The sequence below is a fragment of the Aythya marila genome (genome assembly GCF_965140915.1).
Source record: "Aythya marila genome assembly, chromosome: 13".
Lineage (NCBI taxonomy): Eukaryota > Metazoa > Chordata > Aves > Anseriformes > Anatidae > Aythya > Aythya marila.
Window position 1 is genome coordinate 14,289,139 of NC_139054.1, and position 18,121 is coordinate 14,307,259.

General features: G+C 40.1%; 1 protein-coding gene across 2 annotated transcripts; it reads right to left on the reverse strand.

Moving 5' to 3' along the window:
* Positions 1-1,479: 1,479 nt before the first annotated feature.
* LOC309883120 (A-kinase anchor protein 17B-like) lies at positions 1,480-13,300 on the reverse strand. 2 transcript variants are annotated; one of them, XM_082770900.1, is made up of 7 exons: positions 13,160-13,300; positions 9,157-9,260; positions 8,653-8,806; positions 8,305-8,415; positions 6,697-6,931; positions 3,939-5,454; positions 1,480-3,335 (listed from the first exon to the last, which is right to left on the reverse strand). In XM_082770900.1, exons 5-7 carry the CDS (start codon positions 6,784-6,786, stop codon positions 3,199-3,201), a joined length of 1,743 nt encoding a protein of 580 aa, XP_082627026.1. In that variant the 5' UTR covers positions 6,787-6,931; positions 8,305-8,415; positions 8,653-8,806; positions 9,157-9,260; positions 13,160-13,300; the 3' UTR covers positions 1,480-3,198. The 2 variants fall into 2 exon arrangements, with proteins under 2 accessions (XP_082627026.1, XP_082627027.1); XM_082770901.1 differs by lacking the exon at positions 9,157-9,260 and having other exon boundaries at positions 13,160-13,291.
* Between the last annotated feature and the right edge of the window lie 4,821 nt (positions 13,301-18,121).

Here is an 18,121-nt window from a genome sequence, read left to right on the forward strand (position 1 = left end):
TGGAGTTTTGGAAGGCACGTTCCATGCAGTGGAACTGGGCTGGGCTGTAACCTACCCTTCAGTGGGTCCAACACTGACTCTTAAGTTAGTCTACAACAAATCCGGAGGAACCGAGCACTATTTTAAGTATGTATCTGCACATCACAATGTGATGCTTCCCAAATGACACAGAAAACTGGCAGTAACACAGGACAAAGAGTAATATTAAGCACATGTGCCTCCTGGGAGGGAAGCAGTACAATTCAGATAAGACCACTACTTTTTCAGAGAAAAAAATTGTCATGAAAGGGAAAGGAGTGAATCACAGTGTTTCATGAAGCAGCAGGCACACATTTTCTCCTGAAGTGCTAGAGAAAATGGGTGTTTTTTATCTTCTTTTTCTCTTTGTTCATTGCAATTTGATCTCTTCCTTCAACTGACTGGTTGCAATGACTAAGCAAAAAAAAAAAAAAACATGCTGTGTAGCTTAATCATTTGTATATTAACCACAGAGGACAAAATAAGAGTAGAGATTGTCAATCTCCCTCATCCGAAGTGTTGAAATACCAGTTACTCATGTGTCATGAAAACATACTTCAAGAACTCCAGAGCAAATCAAAACAATTAAGCAGCGTTTCATTCCCAGCCAGCTGTGGCATACAGCCCCCTGCTTCATAAAATACAGAAGGTTCCTTCATCTGGGCACTGCCTGCTATTAATTACCTTTTTTTACAAAAATGGTTTTACAATTGGTGAGGTAAAAGAGGAGACGTTTCTATGCACTGCTTGGAATCGCAGGCTTTAGAGGAAAAGGACATATCACAAGATCTACAGCCTCAGCGCCTTACTTCCTACTACAAGTGTCACTGTAAACACTTCATAAAAAAGAAAAAAAAAAAAAAATCCAAACCCCATCACTCCTTGAAACACCATCTGAGTACAACAACATAAACCAAGTTCAGGCAAAGATGTGAAATTCTGCTGGGAACATTAAATGTTTCTGCTGCTCAACTATTTGAATGCTGCTCTTAATGCCTCTTTTCGTCTATTAAATGTTCAAGTTATATAAACATTCTATAATTTCCATAATTGAGATGATATTTACTCCTCAACACAAATGAAATTTAACTTACAAAGCTATGTGTTTAAAGAGTCTTAAGCCAAATTGTTACATACAACTTAAAAGATCGGTCTTCAGGATAATAAAATCATACTGAACAGTCCAGCATATGGAAAGATGGGGTTCAAATTAAATGTGTAAGTAGAAAAAGTGAGAAACTAATACTAAACCACCTGAGAACAGGTTCTAAATAAATCCACATGTAAATAAACAAAAAGGAAAAAACATTTTTCAGTGTGAAAATTACCATGGTGTCTCAATTTAACGTGCACATCTGTTATTCAGTAACAACGCTTTATACTGAATGAGGAGATAAAGCAAATCCCCTCTATCAATTTCAATCAATGTAGCTAAACACAAGAAACAATTACAGAATTGGTGTATTTATTTGTTGACTGTTGTGACAACATATTGATAAAACACTGGAACTTTACACTGAAGGAAATTTAGAGTTCCTGCACCCTTAGACTAACACAAAGAAATACTTCCTCACCTGTAATTGAAAGGGCTACCTCTTGGGAAAAGGGTACTTACTGTACAGAACTGTCTAGAGATTGACAGAGGGGAAGTTTTGTCTTCTTTTCTTTAATCTGTAAATTTTGCATAGAGAAAACACACCCTTGGTATGTCATAGCAGTGCAACTGAAACATTTTATGTGGTCAACAAATACAAATTACAGTAATGAAAATCTACTAAAGTACTAAAAAAGAGACTTAAGAGGGGCATGAACGTTCTCCGAAACAGAAAATAACTCTGTTGAGAAAATAAGTGTTTGTTGTTGTTGTTTTTTGTTTGTTTTAAGATAAAAGCAATAGATGGACAGTACTTTGAGTAGCAACCATTTGTTATTCATGATCCTGAAAAGGCACTCAACATCTGAACATGTGAAGAGACAGCTGATAAAGTCTGGCAAAGCCTGTAGGAGCCACCAATACCGAACACTGGGGGAAAACCAATCTACCACGAACAGTTATTTTTTTTTTTTTAATTACAATTTATTAGAGCAGAAGTTACAAACATGGGTAAGATGCTATAAAAGAAAGGCAACATCATCACATTAATTTAATATATTGACATGTAATAAATTAAGCATACTAAAATGAAAGCTGAAATTATCAGTGTATTGTACTTAGAACCGATCCTCTATATTTTGCTAAGGGACTTTGTCCAAGAGCAATTGTGTCTGTCTTCTAAATATAGCCAGCTGAGTAAATATGGATATAACTCAAGTTCCTAGACTGCGTTTTCACATTTTTACCTCCATGCAGCAGAAATTTAACAACATTAGACAATTCCTCTGGAATTTTCCGTAAGCTAACTTGAACTAAATAGGTATCTCACTGCATGTGCCTTCAGAAGGGCATGGTTTTGAAATCTTGTGAACAAATTTTCAGCCTGCACGTGTGTGTGAGCTGTCAGCATGCTGACAATCATTGCCCTTTTACTGTCCAACATTCAGAGCTCTGCTTAGATCATCATTCAGATTCCCAGAAGCACTGTATTTTACAAAAGTTTTGTGAAATCCCTTCTCCTAAAGGCAAGTTTTCAGAAACACTTCCAGAAGATAGGATTCTATCATATTTGGGAAGCTGTTATTCCCCATAACTGAGAACAAATGTCCCCCACTCCTTCCAGTCCCATCATTTTAACAATCTGATTGAGGAGGCACTTTGTATGCTTGCTCTAAGACTTCTCTGTGTGGGGTTTTAAGACTAAGATATCTCTGTGTGGGGTTTTGTTTGTTTGTTTTCCACAGACTCGTTACTACTAATTACTGTAACTTTGACATTTATATGGTTCCCTACCTTTAATCAGACTAAGTCTGAGATCTCAGTTTCTAAATCTTTGAATTCTCAGCAACTGGTCCATAAAAGTTTGTTTGGCCCTGGGGAAAATTTTGGTCCTCTTATCCAAAAAGCAAATAAAAATTCTGGTTTTGTGGCTCACTACACCACTTAGATTATTCGGACTGAAGGAATTATCTAAGCAAAAAAAGCCCCAGTAGTCCCAGTAACTTTTAACTGGGCTTTTTTTTTAAAAAGGGCTTTCTTCTCCCACTTCTACACAGAAGCTTAAGAGCTATTATATTAGTAGCTGTTCAGCATCCTCTTCTGGGCTCTGCTCCACAGAAAGAATCTGAGCAGGGGTTTGTCTGAATTATCTCAAGAGGAAAGAGAGGGCATCCTCTGACATCTGCATCCATCTCTCTTCTCAACATTAATTTCCTCTCATCTCCTGTAGATAAGTATATGAAAAAGTTACTTGAAATGACTTTGTTGGGGAGAGGGAAAAAAAGGTACAGGGAGGCAGCTGTTAGGTGGCTGCCAGTGAACTTGAAAGCACAGTGAATTGAGAAAGGGCTGTCAGTAACAATATCCAGAAATGTAGCAATCATGTAGGGAAATCAGATGACCACATGCATATTTAAATCACTCACTTCATGAAGTACCTCCCACCCAGATGTACCACAGATTGAGCTGCCTAATGACTTCGGTGCGTGTCTAGAGCATGTTGAGTCGTTAGCATCATGTTGTTATTAATGTCACAACCACCTATCTGCTAATGCATGAGGGAAACCTTGCTACCTGATTATGAAACAAATGCTACTCTCCAACCTCAGCTGTTCAGAGTGTTTCTGAGCTGAACCGACAAAACCCTTAATTGCAGAGAAGTCCATGTTTAAAATGTATATATATAGTACAAAAAAAAAAAAAAAAAAAAAAAAACACACACTTACCATTCATCACTTTAAGAAGAACTGCAGCAACTAACCTTGCCTGCCAGAGACCTAAGACTATCAAATTCACTCATTTCAGCTCCAGTTTACCTCTTTCTCACCTGTGCTCTGGAGAGTCTCTTGAAGCGGCGAGCCATCAGAAGTGGTAATGTCTGGTGCTGCCACAGCCGTGTGAAGTGTCTTGAATTTCACTTTGTTGTGGAATGCTTTATTACATTTTCTTTGTATCTTTCTAAGTGACTCCAGCTGTATGCAACTGTCCGCCTCTGAAAAGCCACATTCATCAGATAAAAGATTAGAGGAAAGCTTTTTTCTCTTTTTCTTCATTTTGCGAGCATTTCTTTCCTCTTCCCTCGATTGTCTCTCACTTTTCTGTCCTTCATGTCTTAACTTACTACTAGACCTCTTGCATGACTTTTTAAGCCTGTGTTCACACTGCCTTGCCAAGCCCTCAAGGGCAGAATTAGAACAGAAGTCACATTTCCTGCTTTCCTTTTCTTGACCTTCCAGAGTTACATTTTTAAGGTAAACCAGTAATTTTCTCTCCCTCTTTCTTGTAGGCAAGCACCCTTTACTATAATTGCTGTACATTTCTTCACACCTTCTTTCTGTTCTCTTCATTGCACCACCACACGCCTCACTAAAGTACTCGGAATCACTGATCTCTTCCAACAAATCCTTTAATTTGCAAGTGGATCTACAGATTTTGTATGGTATGGTAACTTCATTTCTACCGTCTTCTTGATTGAACTCCTTATCATGAGTAACAGTAGTGCAATCCAAAGAATGATTCAGTCCAGCATATGGTAAGTAATCAACAGAGAGTGTCTCATTCCTCTGTACTTGCAACTTTTTTGCAAGGTGACTTGCATAGGCCTTGTTTTTCAACACTGTGTCTGTTGATTCCAATTCCCCAACTGTGATCACCAGTCTATAATTATCATCACTAATATAATTTCTCTTGTTGAGGTTTTGTACAAGACTCACTTCTCTGAAATGCTGGCCATGTTTGCTACTCAAGCTGATGTGAAAACCACTGTCATCATCAGACACCACTCTCTTCCACCAGGACTTGTTCGCAGAGTTTTTTGGCTCTAAGCAAACGCGTGCATAGCTCGGTGTCTGATAGTAGTTTAATAAATAATGAATGAATTCATCAGTCTCATACACCTTTTGCTTTCTGCAACCATCCTCAGACACTGTCTGTGTGTGAACTACATTCAGTGTTGGGCAGTCCCTTCCATCCAGAGATCTGATGACCTTGCAGTCTTGGGTAACTGTAATCAGCAAAGATCCACAGCCAAAGGAGTTGTGCACATCTCTGCCAGTCAATCTGTCAGAACTCAGCGCTGTACTGGGGTCATTTAAAATTGTCCTGACTATAGGAGAAGGAGACGCATGGAACTTAGTCACATCTCCTTCCTCACTAGATAAGCTGTTGTTTTTTTGAGTTAACTGACACTTAAACTCTTCCTTATGTTTCAACTCTTTTTGCGTGTGACAACATGAGTTAATCTGTTCCTGATGAACGTCTTTTAATGCTGTTTCAGAAAAGGAATCATTCTTCCTTATGCCCAATGAAGGATCCACTTTTTGACTTGCCAACTGTACAAAATCCTTCAAATGAAAATCAGGAGAATGATTATGTACATTTATTGAGCATAGAGAACAGTAAAAAGACTGCTAAACTGCAAACTCATAAATATGCAGTTGTAAATTCAGAAGAATTATACAGGTGAGGAATAAATTTGGCTTCATGCAGAGCTTGATCACACAATCTCACTACTGCTAATCTAGAACTAACAAAACTTTATTGTCTCAGAATGCTGCATTCTCAAATAGGGCAGTTAATCTGTCAACCAATTCATCTATCTCACTACAACTGCATAAGAAAATAGTTATTCTGTTTTATTAAAGCTTCACAATCAATGTTGTATGCAACAGAAAAATTGAAAGATTTTTGTAGATATAGTAATTGTTCTAAATATTCTATGTAGTTTTTATGGGTCCAAATACAACCAATCTAAAGCCTTCCAAATGATGAAACCAAGCAAAAAGTTTATTTAACTCATTAATTTCACAATTAAGAAGGTCAACATAAGACATTATGGGGCCCTAAAAATTCACACAGAATGGCAAATGTAGCCTCTGACTTCAACTCTTAGTGATAGTGCTTTAGAATCAATCTTTTTTCCCCAATCTTAAGGACTGGGGAAAAACATACTTGTTAAAAGACGCAAGCAAATTTTTACATAGCAAATAGCAAAGAAAAAATTACGTTAGCGCTCCTTAGATTTCAAACTTTTTTGTTTTTTAATCCCAAAGCACTAAATAAGCCTCTAAACATAATTCCTCTGCAAAACACTCCAATTTTTATCAGTCCTCTGCTGACTTTTTCAAGACATTAGCTGAATCAAAGAAAACTGATAGCTTAGTGTTGGCCCCAAAAAAAAAGCTATTAGAAATGAAAGCAGCATAATCCATATCAATTTAATTCTTTCACTTGCAGACTTGAGACCAATATAAGCAGAGACATCTTCATTTGCATTCCCTAACCTCCCTGTTTGCAATGTTGGATCAAGTCTAAGAGATTGATGTGGTCCTTCCAGCCCTATTTTTACACAGTAAAGACAAGGCCTCAAACAAACGTCAAAGACAAAATTTCTGGGTAGGATCACACTACCTTTGGGTAGGGCAAATTGTCTGAGGGCAAACTGTCACAAGACTTGGACCTCAGGCCTTCTTAGTCACTCTCAAGGCATTCTTTTGAGCAGCATCAAGACACCAAAAGTCTACTGAACTATTCAAGATCTAACAAATCCCCTTCATAACTTAAAATATGTTTGAAAATGTTCTTACTTTCACACGGTTTAACAGGACCGTAAGCAGTCTGACAGACTCCACTCTTCTCTGAGCTAGCAGGGATTTCCTTTCTTCCCATTCAGGCATATTCTCTGGCCACTGCTGTTCTTCAGCTGGTACCTTCTGCTTTTGGGGATGTTTTTCATCTCCATCTATCTGCCTCTCTTCTCTCCTCTTGAGCTTAGCTTTCTTTTTTCTCTCTTGAACTTTTTGTTCATCACCACGTATTTTTCTAGGTAATTATCAATATGGGACAATTTAGACGACACTTGTTTTACATTTTGAGTCCTGGGAGATTGGATGTCAGTCTTTGAAATGCTAACAATAAACCAGTCACCAAGAATCTACACGTGGCTAATGAGAAGTCTTGGCTGTTAGAATTACGTATTTAATAAACACTGCATATTGATGACACGCATCTAACTGATGCACACATTTAGAACACGTTAGTTCTGTGCTTATCTCTTCAAATGGTTTGTATTCTAGGGTTTTCTTTATATGCACTGCCAAGAAGACAGATTCACATTATCTTTTGTCTCCAAGGACACAACCAGAAGCTGATCATTCAGATCTAATTCTTACCTTAACAAAGCTCCCCTACAGATTAACATGGGGGTGCCATTTAAGACATTATAAGACTACTTCCAATGTTACAAAAATTCACGTTGGAGATGTCACCACTTTTTGGAAACCTTGGCCTGTAGAAAACAGATCTACTAAACAACCAACATGATTTGTCACAGAAAACTCCAAAAAATTCAGGGAACGAAATTCACACAAACATTTAAAATATCTGTTTTTAAAGTATTTGAGTAAGAAAATACTCAATTAGCAACGGAAGCAGAGCGATGTTTTCACAGATCGAGCATCTGAGTTGCTATGTTGAGCATACCGAAGCTTTTTTTTTTTTTGGTTAATATGGAGGTGTGTAACATGATTAATTACCAGTGACAGTCTCGTATGCAATACAAGCACACTACCAAATTAAAGCTTCCACTTACTACTGTTACTTGCATACAGAAATCCTAAACCACTGCCCTAAAGATAACAACAATTAAAAAATAGTATGTAAATAGGGGTGGACAGAAAGGCAGAAAAACTCTTTGTTTCTTGCTTTGAAGCTCCCAGTCAACTGGAAGGCATGCTTCAGAGCATAAAGATACTAATTTGTGGTGTTGCAGCATAGAACAATGAAAAAGCAAACACACAAATAACAAGCACATGCAGAATTTTAAGCAACCAAGCCTCAGCTCTCAGATTTCACCCCAGGTCCACAGAATCTTAGAATAATCAAGCCTGAAAGGACCCCAGGATGTCTCTAGTCCAACCTCTTTATCATAACACACTCCTTCATCTGATGCCTTACACACAGAATTATCATGTTGCCTTTTTTTTCCCTGCAGTAACACACAAATTTAGAACTACTCAGTATTGCTTCAAGTTTGTCGACTCCTGTTTCCTCAAAGTTTTTTGTTTGTTTGTTTTTAAGAAAAAAAAAAAAAAAAAAAAAAAAAAAACAGTAGCATCTCCTTTCCTGTTTTTTACTTGGAATGGAATAGTCTAGCAAATCTTAAGACAGAACATTCTCTAAAAATACACTCTCACCTTTCAAACCCTTTCTTCCCCTTGTGCACCTGTTCTCGCAGTGTCAGTCTTTTCAGGCTTCTCTTTCTTTATGGCTCCTTCACTAAAATTTCTGGTTGTATCAGAAGTCACCTGTCACAGAAGAAAGAATCAGACTAATCAGTCCAGTTTGCCACGTACAAACACAGACAGCCTACTACACAAACAAGAAACATCCCAGGTGACTACCAAATACTACTACATTTGTGAGAATTACGTTCTCTGTTGTGGAATACCAGAACATGTCCTCTGAAATGTCTAAGCTCAAACACCCACCCCCAAATATCTCCTCCTGCTACAACACCAGGGGTTCGCAAGCTGACATCATACCTTTGGCCAAACTTGTGACTGGCAGGCTCTTCTGGAGACTCAAAGTTCGGTATGTTCAGCAGAGAGTTGCTAGCTGTCCAATTCATGCAGTTCTGCCAAAATTAGAGTTCGCTGACACTTGGAGCAACATCTTTTGGATCCAATGCTTGCTTACCTAGCAAGAAATGATGAATCCTGGTGTGTGCTGCATTTAATCAGCTTTAAATACCCAGATGCAAGCATGTTAGAAAACATTCAAGCAAATTGCATCAAGATGCATCTACAGTAGAAACGTGACATCAAGTGTTATTTCCAGCGTGGAGACATTTTGTTAGGGTCACAGTTTAGAAAGTATCTGCTGGGAAGAGTATTGAAACAGGGCACACCCTGACAAATCGTTATGGAGATAAGCTACTAGGCTGATGAAATGAAGCTTGCAGGCTGCAAACTTTCTCTTACAATGCCACGTTGAGCAGAGCACTTCGGTACCAACCACACTGAAAATATTTACAACTTTTAGCTTACCTGCACCAATTTTCCAGAAAATCAAGAAGTAAGACCCCAATTACTGGATTAAAGACCTCAAGTTCAGATATACAAAGTTCAGATATCAGTATTGGCTATATCCACTGGAAAAAAAAAAAAACAAGTCTTAAGTTTTTCCCCAATACGATTAAGTGCCTCAAAGTTTATGGAGAAGTATCAACTGGTTAGCAAACTTTTTAGTCCTAGCCTCAAAGCAAAGCATCAGAGGTTGGCAAACCACCATCTGTGCCAGTTTCTTCCCCAAAAATCTCAGCAGCTGGTAACAAATAAAGGTTAGTATATTTTACTGCTGTCCATGTGGTATTTTTCCCTGTATGGTCACCATTTTATCATAAATACAGACTAAACCAAATGAAATATATGTGTATATATATATATTTATACACACACAAAGAGAGCTGCAAGAGTGCCATATAAAAGCTTCCACTGAAGCCACCTGACAAAAGCCTACAAGCAGGTTGTCACAGGTTAAAAACTCTGCTGGCATTACTCAGGGAATGCGTGCTGGCTTTCAATCTAGGAATCTGTAGGGGGAGACAAGTGCAGTGGAAGAAGCCACCTGGTAAAAGAGGGTGGCTAAGGTTTACTCAGAATGAACAAAATGTACATGTGGACTGAGGAAACACTAGTGTCATAAAATATCAGGACTCTGGAAGCACACATTGCAGCACTGAATTGCTCCTATTAAGGAAATTTACTCTGAACTAAATACAGCTTTGTTGGATAAGGCTGACTCTCTGAATTAACCTTGAATGCAGGTACATGCTTGCATGTGTGCGTGTGTTTTACGTAAGTATGTGTGTGTAAAAATCTTCATAGATATGTGATTTACTGATTTTCTGCAGTAGCATGTGTACATCACCACATACAAAGCAGAGCAGATACTCTGAGACAACCAAAGTTCTTACTACAGAACTGGAGAAAAGTCACTACTCTTTAGAATCCCTTCTACCCACTGTGCATGGAGATAAAGAGCTTCCTACAGCTACCTATTATTTTATTATAAACCATACTTTTTCCATCACACTTAGATTTGAGTTGAAGCAGGTGAGAACATGCAGACACCACTGTTGAAACCTGTAAATGTCTAAGACCTGAGAAAGAGCTGGTGTGCCCAAAGCTCATCTTTTTTTGCAAGTACATATTCTATTAAACCAGCTGATACAATCGTGTCTTTGCAAATCCTTCTTCACATCACAGCCACAACCATATTCCTACTACTGCAATAAATCACCGAATAGCAAGCCCAAAAGTCTTGGCATGGAGCTGTCTGCAAGTCATCTATAGTGGCTTGGTAGTGCAGGCCATTATCCTTGTTCTTCCCTACTCTTATTCACAGCCAGGAGCAATTTAAGCATTAGAAATTTATTTCTCATGACGTAACTGTGTACAAAGCACAGAATTATTTATTATCTCATCCACTGAGGCTTTTCTGCTCAGCATCAAGGCCTTTTGGAATCAATCCTGACATACTAATAAGCTGTTATCTTTAGGTTTTAATTCTTCCAACTGATAAATCACAAGGAATCTGACATTTGACCTCATTACCAAATGGATATTCCCTTTTAGCCATTCTGCCGTGGTTATAACATTAGGAACACATTCACCCTTGCGCTGTTGTTTATTACAGTAACTGCAGGCTCAACTGTCCCTTGCTACCTGCATGCCTTTCTTCTATGATGATATCTTCTGCTAACCCCAAAATACACCCACCCTCACCCTCTGCTAAATACTGTAAAGTATAAAAAGGAAACAAGGAACCAAGACAATGACCTGAGATAATACAGATTTCTGATCAATTCCCAGCTCTGTTGAGGAATTCCTGTGAAACCCAGTAACTTCCTATGCCTCGGGAGCCTAATCTAATACAGCATTACAGAACAGATTCACACTAATTGGTACCATAACAGACCATCAATTCACTTACTCTGGCCTGTGCTGTATTCCACTTCAGTTGTACGCCAGTGACAAGGCACAAAACATAGCCCTGTTTGACTAAAAGCACCTGTGCCAGGAGGGAAACCTACCTGGTCCTGCTTTGAAAACACCAGGCTATGAAAATCTGCCACCTCCCATGGGCAGTTTGTTCCAGTCCTTACTCATCCACTGTTGAAATGGAAACCATTTGCAGACACTGATTCTTCATAAGCATTCCTGTCCTAGATTCACATCTTTTTAATATCTAGGTGTGTTTGTGTTTTTTCCTCCTACAGGCTATAATTAAGGTGTCTGTAAGTCATCTTTTTGATATAAAATAGTATGTTTGAGCTCTTTAAGAGCTTACGGTCTCTCATTGTAAGGCAGCTTCTCGAGCCTCTGAGTAACTTTCACTGTGCTATTCTAACACTTTACAATTTAAATTTCATGAATCCCAAAATTGTACACAGTATTGATTTATCCAGTGCCAGACACGGAGGAGAATGCACTCCTTTAGACCCACTTTCCATCACCATTTAAACTTACGCCCCACAAGACTGCAAGGGAAACCCAAGTTATCACTAACGTATTACAGTAACCCTTTCACATCCTCAAAGAAAACCACAAAGATAAATCAATAACTCTGAAACTGCCTTTTCTCAATATCTACATGGTTCTTTTCACATTGACCTAAGTACCTTAGAACATCCTAAAAAGCATCACCTAAGTTCATACGTTTAGCAAAATTAGACTTCAGGGAAACATTAACAGCCTGCCAATACTTAATTTGAAACACTGAAACACCCTTTTAGACCCTATGAGTAAAGTGCACGTAGTAAGAATAATTTTATTCAAAGGTGCCACTCACATTTGCTCACAGTACTGCTGGCTTAAACAGCTCTTACCATCCCCAGCTTCCCAGCTGGGAACTCCCACTCATTCCAAGCCCTGGGCCATCACAACCATTTTTAAGCCCTCACCATCAACCGGGTCAGGAAAAAGAGCTAGCCTGGGGGAAAAAGGAAGCCCTATTTTGCCAGGTTACTTTGCAGACAGTTCCCTGCTCTCATTCACAGTGCAGCCCCACAAATGGTTCCAGCGACACAGCTTAAGGCAGAGGAAATATCTTCATTCTGCAAAGGTGGGCAGCAAAACCGCCCAGTGAATGGCAAGGTGGCGAGAGTACGTATTGATCTGTAGTACCAGAAGGAGTTTATCACGCAGGGAAAAGCATTTACCAGAAACAGTCACTTGGTGAAGTTTAAACAAGAGGTTTAAGCACATGCAGATTTTCAATAGGCAGGATTAGCTTATTCAGCTTGCTCTGCACAAAATTAAGTGAAGAGCAGAGATGATCAGAAGTCCTGCTTGCTGCTGCAATATTGCACACAAATATTGCAGCAGAAGGGGCTTTTTAAAGCTAACGCTGCTGGTGTCAGTGTTTAAGGCTGGATGTTTTGAGGCTGGGATAAGAACACAAAAGAACCCCATAATAATCGATAAGCCGGTTGCAAGGCCACAGTCCCTGTGCTTTGCAGGATGCGAGCCTGAATTCGGACAGGCTCTGGAGGCACCAGGAGCGCGGCTGCCAGCCCACCTGCCCCCATGAGCCCCGCTGTGTGAGCTCGGTGACAGCCAGGCCCGCGCCCACCCCTCAAACATTTCTGAGGGGCGGTGTCAGCGGGGTGCTGGGGACCCCAAATGGGGCAGGGCCGGACCCACTCTGCCTTTCCCCACACCCCCAGCAGCCTTGCCCTGGGTGCAGCCACCCCACCCGCAACGCCTGTGGGGGAACCCAGCGGGCCCCCAGCGCCCACCGGGCCACCCAGCGGCCTCCCAGGGGCGCCCACCAGGGACACGGGGACAGCCGCTGTGACACGGGAGGCGACGCCGAGCCGGCCCCGCCGCCTCGCACCCCTCAGGGCCGCTGTCGCCCCTCATCAAGCCCCCCGCTGGCCGCCTTTCCCCTCAGCCTGAGCGGCCGGGCCCGGAGAGGAGCCGCAGCCCCGCGGCCGCTCCCCGGGGCCGGGACTCCCCTCCCCTCCGCCGGCCGGGCTCCCCTTACCCCTCCGGCCGCCGCTGCAGCCGGCTGCCACCGGCAGCGGACGCTTCCAGGCGCCCTTCGCCGCCGCCACCCCCGGGGCGGAGCGCGGCGGGGCTGGGGGAGCGGCCCCCCTCAGGCGCAGCCCGGCCCCGGCCCCAGCCGCCCGCCGCCACCCGCCCTGAGCGGGGCCGGGGCCCGGCTGCCCGCCTCGCCAGGGGGCGCCGCTCCCGCCGGGCGCCATTTTGTGGCGGCTTGAGGCGGGGGGCGTGAGGGGGCGCCGGGTGTCTGGGGTGGTGCAGCCCCAGGGGGATTCGGGTGAGGGGATTTGGGGAATGGGTCGTAGAATTTGGGGCGGGAGTGAGCCCCAGGAGTGGGGCTGGTGGCTGTCAGGTCATCTGAGGGGGACGCGGTGAGGTGCCCGGGTGTCTCACCTGCCTGCTCGCATCCACCTGGTGTGTATAGTCTGCGGTCGGCATGGCTGTTCATTATGGAAAAAAGAAAGGAAAAAGGCAAAAAGTTACTTCCTCTCCAATTGCCAGTACCCTTTACTTAGGCATTGGGAAGGCCTAGTTGCAGGGCTCTGATGCAACGTTTTTGTCTTTGTCTTGGTGACAAAGATAGTTCATCTGTTACCACTTCATCATCTATCACTGCTTCATCTGGGCACTGTACATACAAGGATTAATATTGTCTTTTCTCTGGTTTTAGTGCTAGTTTGTACACGTTTAACCAATGGAAACACAGTACCTTTGTCTATTTGTACAAGATGACAGTCAAATCTCCACAAAGGAGCAGCTCCGAGGGGTGCCAGGGTTCCTCAAATACACCCTTTAAGGTATCATCTACATTTTCCAACGTTTTCTTCTTTTATGGTCTCAAATGAAATTCAGTTTAGGCTTCTTAGGATACACACAAGGCTGGGGTTGCAGGCAGAGGTGTGTACTAGCTTCTTTCCACTAAGTTACAACCTGAGAACAATTATGTGTATTTTTAGGGTGGGTCTATTTATTTTTCAAATGTGTGTCCCAAAAAGCATTTCTGTGTTTTCTCACTACGTAGGTTGGTACAATAGATACCATCTTTGTTTACAAACCTTTTGTTTGGTCTAGTTATTTTCACAATTGTTGGTTCTTCTTACATTCTGAAGATTTTCTAGGAGTCTATTATACACTGGTCGTTATTTACATATTTCTTGTTCCCTTAAAAGATAAAATTGTGTTTTGATGGTGCAAATCATTAAATTCCAAAGATAATATCTTTTGGTTACATGATTTTTTTTCCTTTCTATGTATATTCCTCCAAAACTATACAGGTAAACTGGAATTTTATACTAATTTGCAGCTGCAAACTAGTTATTTAGTCAGTACTTTTTGATTTTCCAGAGATGCAATAAATTAAGAAACTCTAATGATGTTTAACTTATAAATAAAATGCTTAATGTAGCTATGCAAAGGTATTTGTCTGAGTGAGGGCTCCTGAATAAAAGAGAAGATATACTAATTACTATTAATTAGTAGTTGACAATGCAGTTAATTTTTTGTTTTTCTTATTATGAGAGGAGTCATACAAAAAGTACATTTCTGTTTTCTAACTTCAATGGCAATTGTTTTATAATAATGAAATGCCAAACAATGAAGAAACAGTTTAAATTTTGTTTTGTATTGAACACTCTTGAACTCTTTGCCACAAAAACATGTAATTTTCTTGTTGCCAGTGCAGTAGTTTTGAGACTTCAGGTCTCGTTGTCTTAGGCTTGTGACTGGGATAAGAATGCTCCCTTCTTTTTCAAGCACAATGCATTCCAGCCCAAGACTATCACATCTTAGGACCTCTGGTACCACAGGTACTCACACAAATGAATTAAAAACTCAAACTATGCCTTCTGGTTGTAGGTAAAACAAACTAAAAAAGTTTATTGTCTGTAATTAAGCAAATTATACGTAAATAGAATTTAACTGATATTCTTTATCTATATTTATATTCCAGGGAGCAAATTACTGTAAACTGTGGTCTTTTACAATTGCAGAATATCCTGCTTACCAGGGTAGAGCACGTTGCTGGAGCAGTATGGTAAGTTAACTCTGTGAATGAACAGCAAGTCATATTTCCTCTGGCAAAGGCGACGGGGAAAACAGATGTTAAGGAAAATACTCTGGCAATGTTCTCATGTTGAGAACAAGGGCCATGTGATACTAATTAAAAGTGCCACGTCCAAAACTGATAGAGGAAAATACTTTTACACAGGGAATAATAAGATGATGGCGGTCATTGATGCAAAACATATGAGAGATTAAGCACCTTGCTTTGCAAGTGGATTGATGTTTATAGAGGCAATAAGAAAATAGGGAGGTATTTTGCAAATTCAACTTTGAGCCAATATTAGCTACTAGATTATATGCTTAAGACATGACTGAGAAGTTAGAGATCTAGACTGACATAGTTATCCCATATCTCCCTTTTGCAGAATAGTTCTACTTCTCTCCACAGCCTGCAGTTCCAGGCTTTATCCCATCTGTTAGCTACCTAGATTGTACAAACCCTGAATCTGTACTACTCGTAGAAAACTGTCTTCCTAAAATTAGACAATGAGTAAAGGTGAAACCCTGCCTGCAAAAGTCACGTGGTATCTTTGAAAATCAATGTAGGTAAAGTGAGTGCAAAGGACTGTGTGCAGAGCCAGCTCTTTTATTTATTACGGGTTTATTCTCTTTTAGCTGAAGTGGATACGAAGTACAATGTAATCTTAAATCCAGAGGAGTGTTCACACAGAGATTGCAACATCATAACCTAGCAGGTTTCAGAAGGTTTTAATTTAAACCTGTCAACCAGTGCTTGAAAACCATCTTGCTCTGTTAACTTCAAGAATAGGCTGGGGAAGAAAGTGGTTGGAAAAAACTTTGGGCATGAAGGGGGTTTAAGTACATGCAAGTAAGAATCTTGGCTATAGTTCTGCTTGTGGCTTGGTAAAGTCATTTCAGGAATTATGGCTGAATATTATGTACTGCTCAAGTAATTTAAAAGAAAACATTTTCCATATTGAAACTATATATCCCCCTAACTTTAGATGTATAGTCCGTAGGAAAAATCAAAGCTTCATCTTGTATTTAATTTTGAAACAGAACAATAAGGCCTGTTTCAAGGGACTATAGGAAACACTTGCAGTTTTGTTTAATGAATAACAATGCTACAGCCTTGTTTATTGGACGTAGCTGCCATTGCAGGTTTGTGAAACTAATTTGTGGACTGTTGAAATATTTTTTTCGCTAGATACTGATTTTATCAGTTACTGAGTGAGAAGCAGCTCACCTACACAAGTACTTTCTAGCCAGAAACAGCTGAATGATGGATTCAATACTGCCACCCACTGGCAGGCTGCACGCAAATCTTGTGGAACTTTATTTAAGGGAATAGATAAAAGTACTTAGTGGAGGTTTTTGTTTTGTTTTGTTTTGTTTAAGGTGTTTAATTTTTTTGTCAGGACTTTCTAATCAGCCTGTATGATTATGGGTTTAATCTACAACAAGGTTACCTCTGAAATACTTTGTATATAGGCAGATGAATTCGCTTTGTGGTTTTAGAAAAAGAAAAAGGAAAAAAGTTCTTAGTTCAACAGTCAAATTTTGGCTGTAAGGATAATTAATTTTCTTGAACATAAGTTGTTTAGCCACCAAAGGAAATGCAATAATTTATAAAGAAAGTCCAGAACACACTATCCTACTTCATATGATTCTGTTTTATAACATTTCTGAGCCATGCTTAGAATATGTATCAGTGACATTAATTCTAGCACCAGCTTTGTATTATAGACACGAAGAGGGAAGAATTCTTGGTTCCTCTTTCTAAAGTGTACTTTACAACTGCCAAAGCCAGCTGGCACTGTGAAACGCTCTCAGTACAGAAAGACAGGCTTGTGATTAAGTCATAGGAGTGGGAGTGTGAGGTCCTATTTCTGGTTCAGTCACAGACGTCCTGGATTATCATAGGCAAATCTAGTAATTTTCACGATTGGTCACAGGGACAACCTGTGGTGATTGCTGAAGTGGCTTCTCCTCCCAGCCCCAAGGAAGGAACAGACTCAGAGCACGTTGCACTCTAGCAGTCTCTAGCAAATGTCCTGGAGAACAAGGCCAACTGAACACCTCAGAAAACTCTAAATGTAGAGCTTTTCTAACTCGTATCTGGGGATGGCACGAGCAGAAAAGTGGGTTCCCTGACAGCCTTGTTCATTCTCTCTCTCTCTGATCTCAGAAGTTTCCTGTGAAACTTTAAGCATGTTCTTTTTAAGTATTGAGTGCCCAAGGAAGATGGTTTAAAAATAGAATGTAACTTAATTTAGGAAACGACAGCAAGCTTCAATGCTACCTGTCAAAATAAATAAATAAATAAATAAAGGCTTTGACAGATTTCATTGGGGTACCTGATTCGGATCTTAGCCACAACTGCATCATCCTGGAGCAACTTGTTGATAACAACTAAGCTATTTGTAAAGTTCAAAAAATAAACAAACAAAAACCTTGATGTTTTCATTGCAAGAATGTCTGAGGCAAATTTCAGTGATCACGTGATTAAAATGTGCCTATTAATTCAGAATGATGTCATTGTGGGAGAGATTAAGGAATTAACTCACAGCTACTTTAAACACCTTGTACTTTATCCTTTATTAACTATGACTATGCAAGACAAGGTATAAAGATATACACAGCAATCTCCTTGTAAGAAAAGCTATTTTCAGAATCGCTTTTAAAGGACTTGATTGCAGAAAATGTATGTTCAATTAAATTCTGTCTGCAAGTGTAATATAAGTGTATTTTTATGTGAATAGCAAAAGAGACAAAAGAAAACCAGTTCCCTCCGAGGATTCACTGTTGCACTGGTTGTTCTTGCAGTGACAGCTTTTGAAATACAGGAAACTAAGTAGGACATAAGCAATATAAACTTAATTTGTCTGGCAGAAACAGTGAAAAGAAGCATTTACTTTAAGCA

Excerpts from the sequence above, each read along its gene's own strand:
- LOC309883120 (XM_082770900.1), bottom strand. The coding sequence starts at position 6,786 with ATGCCTGAATGGGAAGAAAGGAAATCCCTGCTAGCTCAGAGAAGAGTG. Across the intron at positions 5,455-6,696 it reads TCCTGTTAAACCGTGTGAAA|GATTTTGTACAGTTGGCAAG; the intron begins GTAAGAACATTT and ends TTTCATTTGAAG. Across the intron at positions 3,336-3,938 it reads AGAGACTCTCCAGAGCACAG|GAGATGAGAGGAAATTAATG; the intron begins GTGAGAAAGAGG and ends ACTTATCTACAG.